Here is a 13,229-nt window from a genome sequence, read left to right as displayed (position 1 = left end):
AGAGGCCATCGTTTTCTGTGTTGCTTACCCTCCCTAAGTCCAACACTGCTCCGGTGGTTATATATTGACAGGGAGTTACAGGGCGTGAGCTCCCATGCTAGAGCTCAGTCGTATTGAAACAGGACGCTGATACTCTCACCATGATGCACACGTCGAATAGCCTGGAAAATGTCAGGGGAGCCACGATGAAAGCACAGGTCAGGAATCATACCTCAGCGAATACGTTCCCCACTTCAAGAACTTCGAGCTTGGGGCAGCGTCGGCGGTGCTCTTCTTGGTCAACGGTATTCGTCACCACGACTTTGTCGAGTGCGCTCGCGTTGATCCGTTCGATCGCATCGCCACTGAGGATACCGTGTGTAATCAAGGCATAGACTTGCGAAGCTCCCTCTTTCTTCAGCAACTTCGCCGCCCGAGTGATAGTATTAGACGTGTCCGCCAGGTCGTCGATCAGGATGGCGATCCGATCCCGGACATCTCCTACTAGCATCATGGTCGCGTTCTGACGGTCTGTAATCTTGGTGGGGCGGCGTTCCTTTGCAAAATTAGATACAACAAGCAGGCAAAGACAATAAAAGGTCTCACCTTGTGAATGAGAGCAAATTCCATGCCCAAGGAGTCGGCGATGGCGGTGGCTCGCTTCGCGCCACCAGCGTCAGGGCTCACGATGATGGCATTCTTATAGTCGGGGATATGCCGCTGGATATACCTCTTCAGAAGAGGCCGCCCATAGAGATTATCGACAGGGATATCAAAGTATCCTTGGTACTGGGGATCGTGCAGGTCCATCGTGATGATGTGATCGGCACCGGCACACGTAAGCAAATCGGCGACCAAGGTGCCTGCCTGCGCAACCCACTGCCGATATCCAGGGCGAGGCTCAAAGACCGGGATTTTCGGAGAGGCTGAAGTGACGCTAGCATTGTCGTCATTGCTCACACCGTTGGGAATGCTGGCATCTGACCGCGTAGAGTCGAGGGTATCACTGCGCTTGCCTCCATCTCCAATGGGGCGACGCTTGACGGGCGAGGTACCATTGACTGCATTGGCGTCAGAATCCTCCAGTTGTGCTTTCGCGAGGCTCTTTTGAAGACCTTCGACACCATTCACCAAGCCCTGGCTTTCTGGCTTCCCTGGGTGCGGGGTTGGCGGTGTGCTGTCAAACGTGTATGATTGTTGAAGAGACGACTTGGCGAGCAGCGCACCGCTCTTGTTGTAAGGAATATCACTCTGGCGCGAGTAGGGAAACAGTGGGAGAACAGCGGTTACTTTTTTGGCAGAGGCGGTTTTGCAGGCTGAGATGGTGATCAACAGTTCGATCAGATGGTCATTGACCTTCCCCCCTCCAGATTGGATAATGTAGACATCTTTTTCTCGGACGGACTCTTGTATTTCCACTCTGGTCTCGCCTACGGAGAATTTCGACAGTAGCACATTAGCCGGAGGGATACCAAGGTGGTTGCAGATAGTCTGAGTCAGTCGCGGATGGGAGGTGCCCCCGATGACAACGATGTTTCTGACCATGGCTAAGCAAACTTTTTCGAGGTCGCAGAAGGTCGTGAAAGTGGTGAAGGGCGAGAGAGGCAAGGGTGTGGGGAGGTAAGAGGGTAGGTGGATTATGGGAAAAGTCTCGGGCGATCGCCGGTGGAGAGATGCGGCCAAGAATTCTGCATCCAAAATCCCCGCGGAACCACTACCTCATGGTGGGAATTGCGGACGATAGTCAACAAAGAGGGGGTTGAGGTAACTAGGAAGAGGCGCAAGCATCGAAATGAAGAAGAATTGGAGGACTCGGTCGTGTGAGCCGCGATGGAGAAAAAGACTGATCCAGAAGAGTGGAACCGTCCTGTCAGGCTTGGCTCATCGCCGAAGGTCGGCACGAGCGTCCAAAAACGGTAGCTATGGCGCCCGGGCCGAAACAGGCAAGGCGGCGAAAACACTCCCCGCACCACGAGAACAAAAAAAGAATCAGCACGAAGGGGAGAGTCCAGCAGGCGCCAGCAAGTGAACATAAGCAGCTAGCAGGTGCGGTGCGGGCATCGAGGGAGGCCGGGGCCCAATCACAAGATGCTGGCTGGCATGGATACTTGCGTTACAATGTGGATTCAGTCCGTTCGCTGGTAGATACATAACAAACCCCCGAGAAGAGCCAACTTTTGAGCGCCAGATCCCATAACAGTCCCATGAGACACATGAAAAAAGAAACAAAGAAGACTATTGTAACGCAATAATGCCGTAGGCCTGCACCTTGAAGCTGCAGCGGCCGCCCGGGTCCGCTGAGCGAGTAACAACAGAGCTGCCGAGCTCGTGCTTCAATCGCCTGTATCGACCTCCCTGCAGCCACATAGTCAGCATCTGTCACCAATCCCAATGCGCAACGCCATCACGCAGAGGGAAGCGCTTCGAAAGGGGGAGGGTCGTGGCTCACAGATCAAGCTGGACCCCGTTGCTAATTCCATAATCCTCCAACGTCAGCTGGTCCTTGAATGGGCGTTCTCCTTGCCGCTTGAGCAGTATTTCGTGTGGTTCACGCCCGATGCGCGCGGCAACCTGAGCCTTGAAGAGTCCTAGAATCGAAACGATTAGCATTGCTCCATCTCGTGATAAATGCCGCTGCCTTTTGGTGCACTCACTGATTGGATCTGAAGGCAGGCACGGGATAGCAGCCTTTGTTCCCAGGCGGTCATTGACATGTACGACAATCATAGGCTCTGACGGCTGTGTCGCTGCCGGCTTCTTCTCCTTCGGCTTCGGCTTGCGGTCCTCGTCTCGGTGCCTCTCGCGATCATGGAGGGGACGTCCTTCCCTGTCGTCACGCCTCCGGTCACGGGCACCGTCCCTATACCTGTCTCCGTACCTATCCCCATCTCTGTCCCGACGTGGCGACCGTGGTCGATCTCTGTCTCTGTAACCCCGTTCCAGTCTGCGGTCGTCGTCTGCATATCTGCTGTCATCGCGACGCTTTGTATCTTTCCACCGGAAGCCACTATGGATTTTCCGCGGCCTATCCCTGTCACCATCTGGAGACCTACTCCGCCTGCGCTCCTCCATTCGAGGGGATCGCGATCGCGATCGTGACCGTGGCATGGTGTGCTGGTTGGGAACGCAAACACCGTGCGGGCAATAAGAGAACAGTAAAGCGGCTCCGTAGAAGTTACGGATCGTAATCCCAGGAGGAATATCGGAACGGCAGGAGCAGTCTGTCTTGGGGACAGCTCAGGGAAAGAGCTGGGGAGCTTGGTGAGCGAGAATGTCTTAGCTGTCGGAGAAGCTGGCAGCCTCCGCACACGTGATGGCGGCGGCCCAATCTGGCCAGGGACTGGGCCGCCCAGCAGCCAAGCTCGGACTCCGGCGTCTCTAATGATGATTGAGCCCAACCAAATAACGCCCTACAGGTAAACCTGTTTTCTGCGAGAGCATGCAGAGCATCAACCGCGCAAGGTCCTCCCCTACCTAGAGGTAGGATGGCTGCGCTCCCAAGACTGGTTGCATTTCTACGTTCTACAGCATCGTGGTAGTCTCAATGCCAGCACGCCTCACCGTCCGTCGTCCATCCCCCACGACGGTTTGTTTTACCGTTTCCAACGCTCCCTCGCGTCACACATGGCCCGCTAAGCTTGCGTTTTGTGCGGAGGTTCTTCTGCGCATTCTCGTCTTTATCTTCGTCCTGTTGGTCGACGCAGCTAAACTTCGTCACTCGTTACTCGCCGAAAATGGGTTTCTCGGATTGGGGAGCGATGTGTGGTCGACTTCTCTGGGCTCCTTTGCCTGTCGCATTGCAGATCGATATGGCTGGTCAATTATCGCAGGCGTGAGTGCCTTGTTGATTTATGCAGTATGGCGAAAGGGATATACTGGTGTGTTTGTGCCATTGCAAAATGCCCAGCTGCTGCAGAGATGGCGGTGGCTGACTTGGATTGACTTGCGCAGAGGAATCACTTCTCGTCATTCGTGGTTTGGGAGTCCAGACGTCTACGTCCTCTTCAATGTACTGGTCAAGTGCTGCGACGAGATTTATTCCAACTACACAAATCCAAGATATTGTCATCCATGAGGCCTTCAAAGGGTTTGAAGTGCGTTTCTACCTGGCTATCATCGTGGAGGGCGAACCCGATGTTGTGGTCGTATTTCCGGTAAGCATTGAACGTCCTCTTACTATCCGAGCAAGTCCTAACCAAGCCCAACAGAACCTTCTACCAAAGCGAACGATCCTTGAAGAAGTCTGGAGGGGCGCTCGTCAATGTCTCTACGAATCCAAATCAGTGTCACTCCATGGGTAGTAGAGGCAAGACTTTAAGGAATGAAACGCTCATCAGTTTCGCGTTCTTGAACTTAGTATTTATAGATATTCTATGATGGTATGTCTACATTTCTTCATTGCCATCGTCCACACTCTTCTCTGCTCTGCGTTCCTTGCTTGCGAGGTATCTCGCGTTGAGGACCTCTACGGGATCCAGCTTCTTCTTTTCCATCACAGGGACATATTTGCCCCCTAGTTTCGCTTCATTCCCACCGTAGAAGACCTTCTGACTGCGTGGTAGCTTTGTCGGCGGATCCCGGGTGACGACGCTGCGGTCACCCTGGCTCACAGTCAAATCGAGTAATGCTCCTGCAAGAATCTCATCCATCTTGCGTTGCCGCCAGACAGACCACAGGCCATCGACAACACCTCCCAGACCGTACTTGCCATCTCCTTTACTGGACGACTTCGATTTCGACGATTTCGACATCCTGAGATCGCCTGCATATACCCATTCCAGCGCATCCTCCCGGCTACCACTCTTTTCGTCGGGAAAGATGCAATCCCATAGAACAAGGGGAGCATCGGACGCCATTTCATATGTCGGCTTTCGTGGGTTTTTCGACACGTCCAGCAATTCAGGAATGATAGATGGTGACTCAAGGCCTTGGCCGATCAAGAAGAGGATTGAAACCATGTGACGGACCTGGTGCCACAGGAAAGCAGATCCGCGGATATCGAAAGCATATACCAGCGGCGTAGAGGGCAGATGACCCTCTGACCCTGCGGGCTTGTCCGAATCGGTGCCGTTTTCCAAGGCCCGAAATCCGGCTTCTCCCACATATCCCAGTGGGTGAGTTTTCGGATCAACGAGCTCAATATCCGCATGGTAAATTATGCGCTCAAAGTTGGTGATTTGCTTGCTGGTGTCCACTTTGCAGAAGTTCCTGAAATCGTGAACACCCACAAAGTGTTTCATGGCTTCACGCATAGCCTCAATATCTAACCAGCCTTCTCTGAAATTGCGGTCTTTTGCAGCGCCTTTGACGAAGCCCAACGGGCCCGGGGTAGGCGAAAAAGCAGGCTGTGTGAAAAAGTATTTATACCGACGTTCGCGACAGGAGAAGCGAGCATCGAAGCCGGGAGGAGGATGAGGGCACCATGCCAGCACTCGGATATCTTCTGGGAGGAGATTATTCAAAATTTGTACATAGGGTAGCTCGTCCGCAATGTCGTCCCAATCATCTTCTGGATTAGAGTCATGGTTATCTTCTACCCCAGAGCTCGTAAGGGCGCTGGAGTCGTCTTTGACTGTTATATTTTGCTGAGAATTGACAGCGGTCGCGTCTGACGTGCTCTGCTGTGTCAAACGCTCCTGTTTACTAGAAGAATTTTTACTCGTAGGTGACCGTTTGGGCCGCGCGCTCCGGACTCTGATACCGATAACCTGCCCAAAAGCGCTCACTCCTCGATCCGTGCGCCCGCACTTGGAGTAGTCACAGCCCTCCCAGTTGATGGTGAAGGGCCGGTTCCCCCTTGGCTCAGAGTCGTCGAAGTCATCCGTCGACGACGAGGGCGTCGTGGGGAAGATAAGACGCGCTTTGCGCAAGGCCTTCCACAGCTCTTCCTCAATTGTAGGCAGTGGCGTCACGTTCCCGTTTGCGTGCTCATACCCATTGTATCGCTGACCCAAGTAGGCGAACTTGAGCGCGATGAAACGGGTGTGGTATTTAGAAGGATCAATCTCCCGGGCCTCTTTCTTTGCGGTACGGGTTGGCGAGCGCACCCGCGTGAAATCATCAGACGGTGGAGGTACGCTGCTCTCCGTTTTCGATTTCACGTCTGTCGACTCCGCGGAGACGGTGTTCGTTTGGACGGGGGGAGGAGGAGGGAGGGGGGGGGGAAGGCACGGCATCGTTCTCGGTCGAAGGACGAGCTGCGGAGAATTGAGCTGTCTGGGAATGCAGCTGACGCTCGAGTTCCGTGATGCGCTCAATAAGGCGCGATGTGCTCCAGGTCGAGTAATCAGGTCGTGGTTCGGAACCCCGTGTGTCGGCTTGCGACATAGTAGTAGATTTATTATCAGTATCAGCTTTGGAGGAGACGGATTTCGGACCCTGCCAGTGGCAGGAGAAGGACAAATTGCGTGGTATTTCTGCTGGCAAGAACGTTTCTCGGATGCGGCTGATTCTCGACAATCTCCTATGGGACCGCCACATCCCCTCTAGCTAATCAGCAGAGGACTCCTGGTGTGAATCCAGTTGTGGTAATCGGTGATCTCGAGTTTTGCCGCGATCCAGAAATTTTACAGTTTGGTCGGTGTTGTAATTTATTCTGTATTGTAACGTAAAGAGTGCACTGATCGACTACCGCTGTCGCTGATCATCTGGAACACATCCATATACTGCAATTTCAAGCTTGCTATGTCCACAATAACTCCTTCGGCTGCATTCAGAATAACTTGACGGACTTAGCGTCCTATCGTCCATCATGGACGAGACGGGTGAGAAGGCGACTGTTACCATCCTGCTCCTCGGAGATCCGGGTTGTGGTAAGTCGACCTTCTTATCGTAGGTATCCCATTTCCTTGCGATATCAGCGCCCACTCTTTCATCTGCATATGCTTTCATATAGTGAGATATTTCTCGTTTCTATTTTTCACGTATTTTCGTTGCCATTTCCCATCCTTTTGCGGAAATGTTAGTATTCAACTATTGTAACTGACTATATTCTCTGGAATAGTCGGCTGAAGACTCTAAAACCAAGCCCGCCATCTCAAGCAAAAGGGGAACCAAAAGAGCCTTTGCAGCTCCTCCATGACAGCAATCAACCGTTTGTCTATGATATCCGGTTTTCAAAGAAGTCATTCAGACTGGAGTTTTACGACACGGCAAGCCCTAACCAGCACTGGACAACATTGCAGCCTGACGTTGTTCTATTGGCGTTTGATATATCCAACAGAGCAACTCTAGATGGATTGAAAGGGGTAAGTAGACAATACAATAACTGAACCAGTTTCTGTCTCAGTCTGCTGAACACGAGAAAAAAAAATCAACTTTTAGTGGCGCAATGATATCACCCGATATTTCCAAAGTGGAGCAGGCGAACGTATTCCTGTTATGATCATAGGTCTCAAACGGGACCTCAGAGAAGAGAACGATAATATAATCTATCCTCAGGAGGCCAGTTACCCTTTTCTTCTCCTTTGGATTTATTTCTTACGTTTTTTTTGTTTGCTGGAGCTGTATTTCGAAGATACTGACAAAATATCCAGTCTTACCGCATTGCTCAAGAGCTCCATTGTGACTGCTATGCGGAATGCTCTGCCGTTACAGGGGAGCTTATGGCTGAAACCTTTGAAGATATTGCAAAGACTGCAGCAATGACCACCACAGCCAGCGGAGGGCAGAGTGCAGGCGGCTGTACAATCCTTTGACCATGGTATCTGTTTCATCTACACGCATTGATGGGTGTTTCTGCCAAACTTATGACCTTTTTTTTTTCTGCATAATACTGTCGGTTAATTAGAGCTCACCCCATGCTAGTTTCGCAGCTTGAAGAGAGATCAAAGCCTCTTTGTCCTTGCCTCTCTTGTTTCAATAATGGCTATGAGGGAGGCAACATGGACGTCCACGACTTCTTTGTCCCATTGTTCAATCTTTCCGGGATCATGGGGCCTTTAAATACACCAAAATGAAGCAATGACTGCTCGAATTTGACGGAGATAGCCATTTGTTTTCCCAGCCCTTTGTCCGTCGTTTAATTATATATCTTATATAACTTCGACGCCCATTTCCTACGATTTAATCTCTCTCCAGATAATGGTCATACGTTGACCCAGATATATACTCACCAAGCTTTAACCATTATCCACGCAGATCCCGACTGTTTTCAAAAGGACGACTGGCGAAAATGGCTTCCGTGCCGCCTGGCTTGCACGTCTCGTCCCAGTACTACCCCCTTTACTACACATTCGGCGTCGAATTTGAATTTATCATCAAATTCAGGTTTGCTGACTATGGTATCCAGCCAGATCCAGAAAAACAGACGTACGGAGTCGGACCGGTGCATGAGCACGTCATCGAAGTCCTTCGCCAGGCCGGCTTCGAGGTCAACGACTATGAAACCGGCACGCCGGAACTCGGATTCTGGACCGTCAAGCTCGATGACAGCATTAAGCCGAAGCTGCCCGCGAACAGTGAGTTTGGCTATGCCCCAGTCGAAATCACCACCCCGGTATTGCGCTTTGCGAGGGCGTCGACGTTCAACTCCTTCTGGGAGATCCACCGTATGCTGACCGCTGTGACCCGCAGGTTCTACATCTTTGTCAATGAGACATGTGGCCTTCACGTCCATGTCGGAGCCATCACCGATCCTCGAACCCAGGACTACAAGTACAGTCGGGGTTTCCCGCTGAAGACGATTCGCAACCTCTGTCAGCTTCTGACGCTGTGCGAGCCGGAACTGAATGCGATTCACCCGCCTTCCCGGCTTCACAATGGCTACGGCGCGCTTCCAAGCCAACTTCTCGCATACAAAGGCAATGCCGCCGAGGTCCTGGACCGGTGCACCAATTTCACAGCTCTCAACTGGGTGTGGATGGGGATGAAACTCGAGGACCACGACGAGCCTACCCCACTGACCTATCTCGAGACTGACGACTCTTACGTCCCGGCATACCATCTGGGCTACCTGATCCGGGAATCCGACCACTATCCAGAGGAGCGCTCGCGGCGGACGATCGAGTTTCGTCAGCACATCGGGACGATGTGGTTCGACGAGGTCTACCACTGGGTGAAGACCGTTGTGCGACTGCTGCAGTTCTCGCACGAGTGCGGGCCCAAGGGTCTCCCCGAGTCGCTGATTTCCACCATCAACGAAGAACGAGCCACGCGCAGCGGCCGCTTCAATACCGTCTCATTCCTGACGGCCATCGGAGCGGCCGAGCAGGCGCGCTTCTACCAGCAGGGTCGACTCCATACCCACCCTTCGCCCGAGATCCCCCAGTTGTATTACAGAGCCCCCGAAGAGCCGCCGCAAGAGGCCTGGCCGCTGATGGAGATCTGGCCTGAGGGGCCTTATGCGGATGGAGGGGAGAACGAGGTTCCCGATCTCCAGACGATGAATTACCCCGATCTCACGTATCGCGATGTGGAATACTGATAGGATGTCCCTGTTTCGTTCGTTTTTTGTTTTCCTGTTTGCCCTCCCCCAACCCTTGACAATGATAGGTTTCGAAAGCAATCGAAAGCAATGTTAATGAGTCATGGCCAGGAACTGTGCTAGTTGATGTCTGTTTCGAACAAGACTGAGAATTTTGGAAAGAATCTGATGCTGTCGAGTTTTTGTTCTTTGTCTTTTTTTTAAGTATACTACGTATATATCACCCTATCTCAGTACCCTATCTCAGTAGGAACGGCTACGCCCCCCACTTCTGCAAAACTAGAGGTATACCATATACCGCATATCTACTGGAAAAATTGATACCAATGCTCTATGTCTGTCCTGAACACTTAAAACGCAACGATTACTTAGAATGGAAACTTCACTGTCAGGTGCATACTTTCCGATTCAGGTCTAAAAAAAGGAGACAGACATATTAACTACAATACAAAGGGAGATTCCCCCGAGGCAACGGTTAAGTCCACCTCGTTGCGTTTTGACAGCACAGGGCTTTCCCCCAGAGAGCTCTCTAAGAGAGAGAGAGAGCAAACTGGGTATCTTTCCCTCATAAGTGCCAGTCAAAACAATTGGCAAAGGAACCTCCCCCCAACACATGTCATATGATCAGACCAAATCATATCGTAGCCCTAACGTGCAAATTCATGTTTTCTTTTTCATGTTTCTTTTCCCTTTTATGTCTTTTTTTTAGGCCTCTGACTGAGTTTAAGGAAACAGGTCAAGAGCTGAGGTTGAAATGGATCATGCTTTTTTGGGAATGGGTCCACACGATTTTTGTTAGATAGGTGCGCCATGTTGAGAAACGTCCCCGTCCTCTCTGCAGGTCTCCAATTCTATAACGATTGGAACTTTCGTCCTCGCAGGCTCCTCTCCCCGTGAAAAGTTTACCACTTGGTGTCAGGGTTGGCCTGAGCCTCGGCAGCCCAGCTCTCACCGCCAGCAGCAGCACCAGTGCTGGCAGCCCAGTCACCGCCGTCAGCCTCCCAGCTGGTGCCGGCGGCAACAGCGCTAGCAGCAGCAAAAGCAGAGCCTGGAACACCAGCACCAGCACCCTGGACATCCCAGTTGTCGGCGGCGTATCCAGATTCAATGGCAGCAGGGCCAACTTCATCAGCGCCAGCAGCCTTGGCCTCTTCGATTTCCTTGGTCTCCTCAGCCTCAGGGTCACGGTAGAAGTAGAGGTCGACGACGACATCCCACTCCACGTCGCGGGAGGCCAGGGTTCCGCGGAGACGGAGAACCTCACGGGCCAGCATCCACCAGATGAGACCGATGGCGTGACGGCCCTTGTTGTTGGTGGGGATAGCAACATCAACGAACTCGGTGGGCGAGTCGGTGTCGCAAAGAGCAATCACAGGGATGTTGACGTAGCTAGCCTCCCTGATAGCCTGGGCGTCGGTGCGGGGGTCGGTGACGACGATCAGGCGAGGCTCCTTGAAGGAGCGGGTGATGTAGTTGGTGAAGTTACCGGGGGTGAAACGACCAGCAATGGCAGTGGCGCCAGTGTGCGCGGCGAACTTCAGGACAGCACGCTGACCGTAGGGACGAGCGGAGATGACCGCAACATCCGCGGGGTTGTCGACGGCGGCAATGATACGGGCAGCGAGGACGATTTTCTCCCTGGTATTACCGTTAGAGGAAAAATGATCGCAAATGATGCCTGTGAAATATTTACCAGGTCTTGCCAATGTTGATCACGTTGATACCGTCAGGGCGAGTCTTCCAGACGTAAGGCTCCATGTGCACCTGGAGGTTCTTGGAGCCCAGGTGGCATTGAGCTGCAAGCAGCATCTCAATGTCCTGGGAGGTGGGATTGAAGATCGGGGGCAGGTTGGAGGGAGCCATGATGGACGACTGATCGGTGCGAACGACTGGATGACAGTGTCGCCTAGCTTGTCGATATGCGTGGGAGGAGTAAAAGCAGGACGGAGACGCGGAGAGAGTCCTTTTGACGCCGCGGATATAGAAGAATTTCGCTTGCGGCGTTGTGGGTTAGGGCAACAGCGCGCCAAGACTTCGCGGATCGGCGCGCAGGTCACGGGTTGCGCTAGCCCCGATCCAGGCTAGGGACATTTCGATCCCGTGCCGGCAATCAGGGCAGGAGACCAGAAAAGTTCTGGAGAAGGACGACCTGGGGAGAACACAGTCGCTGCGGTCTTGCACAATGCCGCCCCGCATCTCGTTTTCGTCGCCGTTCAAGGCCTTTACGGGTATGTGCTCGAGACCATGATGATTTCCTGGTCCTGCCAGCTGCTCCTGCCATGAGCTGACCTACGAGGTTGCAGGTTCTTCCCATGTACAGAGCCCGTTGTCGGCCTTCTCTCTTCAACCATGCAAAACCACCATTCGTGCCGGGTCCTTTGAGGCCAGAGAAAGGAGGAAACATGACCCCTTCCTCATGGCTCTGTCTCGGCAGCGCAAAGCCGCCAATTTGTCCCGCCAGCAAACCCTCCGCGAAGAGCGCGAAGCCGCGTTAGGCGACCCTGTCAAAAGCAAACCAACTCCGTTTATCCAGTCCATCCAGGCAATTCAGAACCCCCAGTCGACCCAGAATGAGTTGTCGACTGAAGGTGGCGCTCCATCCGATGCTCTCAATTACTTCGTCAGTCGGCCGGAGCTCCAGGATGCCCTCGAGTACTCCAAAGAGCTTACATCTCCCGTTGAGAACCCGGTGCGAGAAACGGCCGATCCTCAACTGGAGAAGGAGGCTGCGGAGAGACACCTGCAGGAACATCGCAATGCGCAAGAAGCCATTAAGCGCATCGTCAGTCTTTCCAACGGGAACTCGAAAGATCGCCTGAGGGTGGTTATCCAAAAGTGCATTGAAACATTCGGACGACACAACACAGACAAATTCCTTCCCCCAAAGCCAGCTGCCGCGGTGCAATCATCACATCCGGAAAAGACACCCCGAGCTGGGCCTGACACCGGCTCTCCCGAGGTGCAAGTCGCCATATTGACCGCGAAGATCTTGAACCTGTCTAGGCACCTGGAGACGATCGGGAAGAGAGACAAGCACAACAAGCGGAACCTGCGACTCTTAGTACACAAGAGGCAGAAGCTTCTCAAATACTTGAGAAGGAAGGAACGAGGCGGCCCCCGGTGGCAAAACCTTATGGAGACTCTCGGGTTGTTCGATGCAGCTTGGAAAGGCGAAATCAGCTTGTAGAATTCTCGATCATTTTATCTTTTTCCGTGTTCGCAGGGTCTCTGGTTCGCATCCAAGGTTTGGACATGAGGGCATTCATCTCTTCCAGCGTTGTATTCTCTATAGCTAGATATTATTTCTGATATCTGCGCGGATTTCCAATGTGTAAATTATTGTCCATTGTCTTCCTCCTGTGTCATTGTTGTGAGATGTTCGCATCTTCAAGCATTCACTCTACATGTAAGAGCAAAGTCAAAGCACTGTCGCTCAATGGGACGCAGCTTATTGTACTTGTCTGTGGTAAACACGTTCCTTTTTTTTTTGAATGAATACCGCTTTGAGCGAGAATTAAAATATATAGAGACTTGAGGACAATAACATGACATATATCGAGTATCGATCTCAGCTCGTCCGTAGTAAAAGTCTGAGCAAGAGAAAATATCCGGTCTATGTAACTTTTGGGACCCAGGCGAATCTACTCATAACTGTATATAATTAAAAAAAAAACCCTTTCAACCGTATTCCTTGCCAGGCTCTTCATTATGACTGCCTAGCCACTGTGCCGTCATAGAAAGTAAGCTTCGGAAGGCGATGGCAACGTGGCGGGCTCACCGCCTTGGCGATCGACCGTTCTGCCGGACGTCACCCAGGCTCACTCCG

The 13,229-nt window shown here is 52.4% G+C and overlaps 6 protein-coding genes across 6 annotated transcripts; 3 read left to right on the top strand and 3 right to left on the bottom strand.

Annotated features, from left to right (window-relative positions):
• Window positions 1–104: 104 nt before the first annotated feature.
• T310_2380 (Ribose-phosphate pyrophosphokinase) lies at window positions 105–3,087 on the bottom strand (the record flags this gene model as incomplete). Its single annotated transcript, XM_013474756.1, has 5 exons — window positions 105–161; window positions 212–535; window positions 586–1,693; window positions 2,429–2,567; window positions 2,634–3,087. 5 exons carry the CDS (start codon window positions 3,085–3,087, stop codon window positions 105–107), a joined length of 2,082 nt encoding a protein of 693 aa, XP_013330210.1.
• A 1,277-nt stretch (window positions 3,088–4,364) lies between these two features.
• On the bottom strand, window positions 4,365–6,155 carry T310_2379 (Pseudouridylate synthase 3; the record flags this gene model as incomplete). The annotated part of the gene is made up of 1 exon (XM_013474755.1): window positions 4,365–6,155. The coding sequence occupies one exon, from the start codon at window positions 6,153–6,155 to the stop codon at window positions 4,365–4,367; it is 1,791 nt and encodes a 596-aa protein (XP_013330209.1).
• A 575-nt stretch (window positions 6,156–6,730) lies between these two features.
• Window positions 6,731–7,676, top strand: T310_2378 (Rho-like small GTPase; the record flags this gene model as incomplete). The annotated part of the gene is made up of 4 exons (XM_013474754.1): window positions 6,731–6,810; window positions 6,983–7,226; window positions 7,256–7,348; window positions 7,515–7,676. 4 exons carry the CDS (start codon window positions 6,731–6,733, stop codon window positions 7,674–7,676), a joined length of 579 nt encoding a protein of 192 aa, XP_013330208.1.
• Window positions 7,677–8,152: 476 nt separating this feature from the next.
• Window positions 8,153–9,403, top strand: T310_2377 (uncharacterized protein; the record flags this gene model as incomplete). The annotated part of the gene is made up of 1 exon (XM_013474753.1): window positions 8,153–9,403. The coding sequence occupies one exon, from the start codon at window positions 8,153–8,155 to the stop codon at window positions 9,401–9,403; it is 1,251 nt and encodes a 416-aa protein (XP_013330207.1).
• Window positions 9,404–10,305: 902 nt separating this feature from the next.
• On the bottom strand, window positions 10,306–11,266 carry T310_2376 (40S ribosomal protein S0; the record flags this gene model as incomplete). The annotated part of the gene is made up of 2 exons (XM_013474752.1): window positions 10,306–11,041; window positions 11,097–11,266. The coding sequence occupies 2 exons, from the start codon at window positions 11,264–11,266 to the stop codon at window positions 10,306–10,308; spliced, it is 906 nt and encodes a 301-aa protein (XP_013330206.1).
• Window positions 11,267–11,585: 319 nt separating this feature from the next.
• On the top strand, window positions 11,586–12,590 carry T310_2375 (30S ribosomal protein S15; the record flags this gene model as incomplete). The annotated part of the gene is made up of 2 exons (XM_013474751.1): window positions 11,586–11,631; window positions 11,707–12,590. The coding sequence occupies 2 exons, from the start codon at window positions 11,586–11,588 to the stop codon at window positions 12,588–12,590; spliced, it is 930 nt and encodes a 309-aa protein (XP_013330205.1).
• Window positions 12,591–13,229: the final 639 nt, after the last annotated feature.

Source organism: Rasamsonia emersonii (genome assembly GCF_000968595.1).
Source record: "Rasamsonia emersonii CBS 393.64 chromosome Unknown ctg1118621760025, whole genome shotgun sequence".
NCBI classification, from domain to species: domain Eukaryota; kingdom Fungi; phylum Ascomycota; class Eurotiomycetes; order Eurotiales; family Trichocomaceae; genus Rasamsonia; species Rasamsonia emersonii.
Note: the sequence above shows the minus strand (reverse complement) of the source record. Positions and strands in the feature narration are given on the sequence as shown.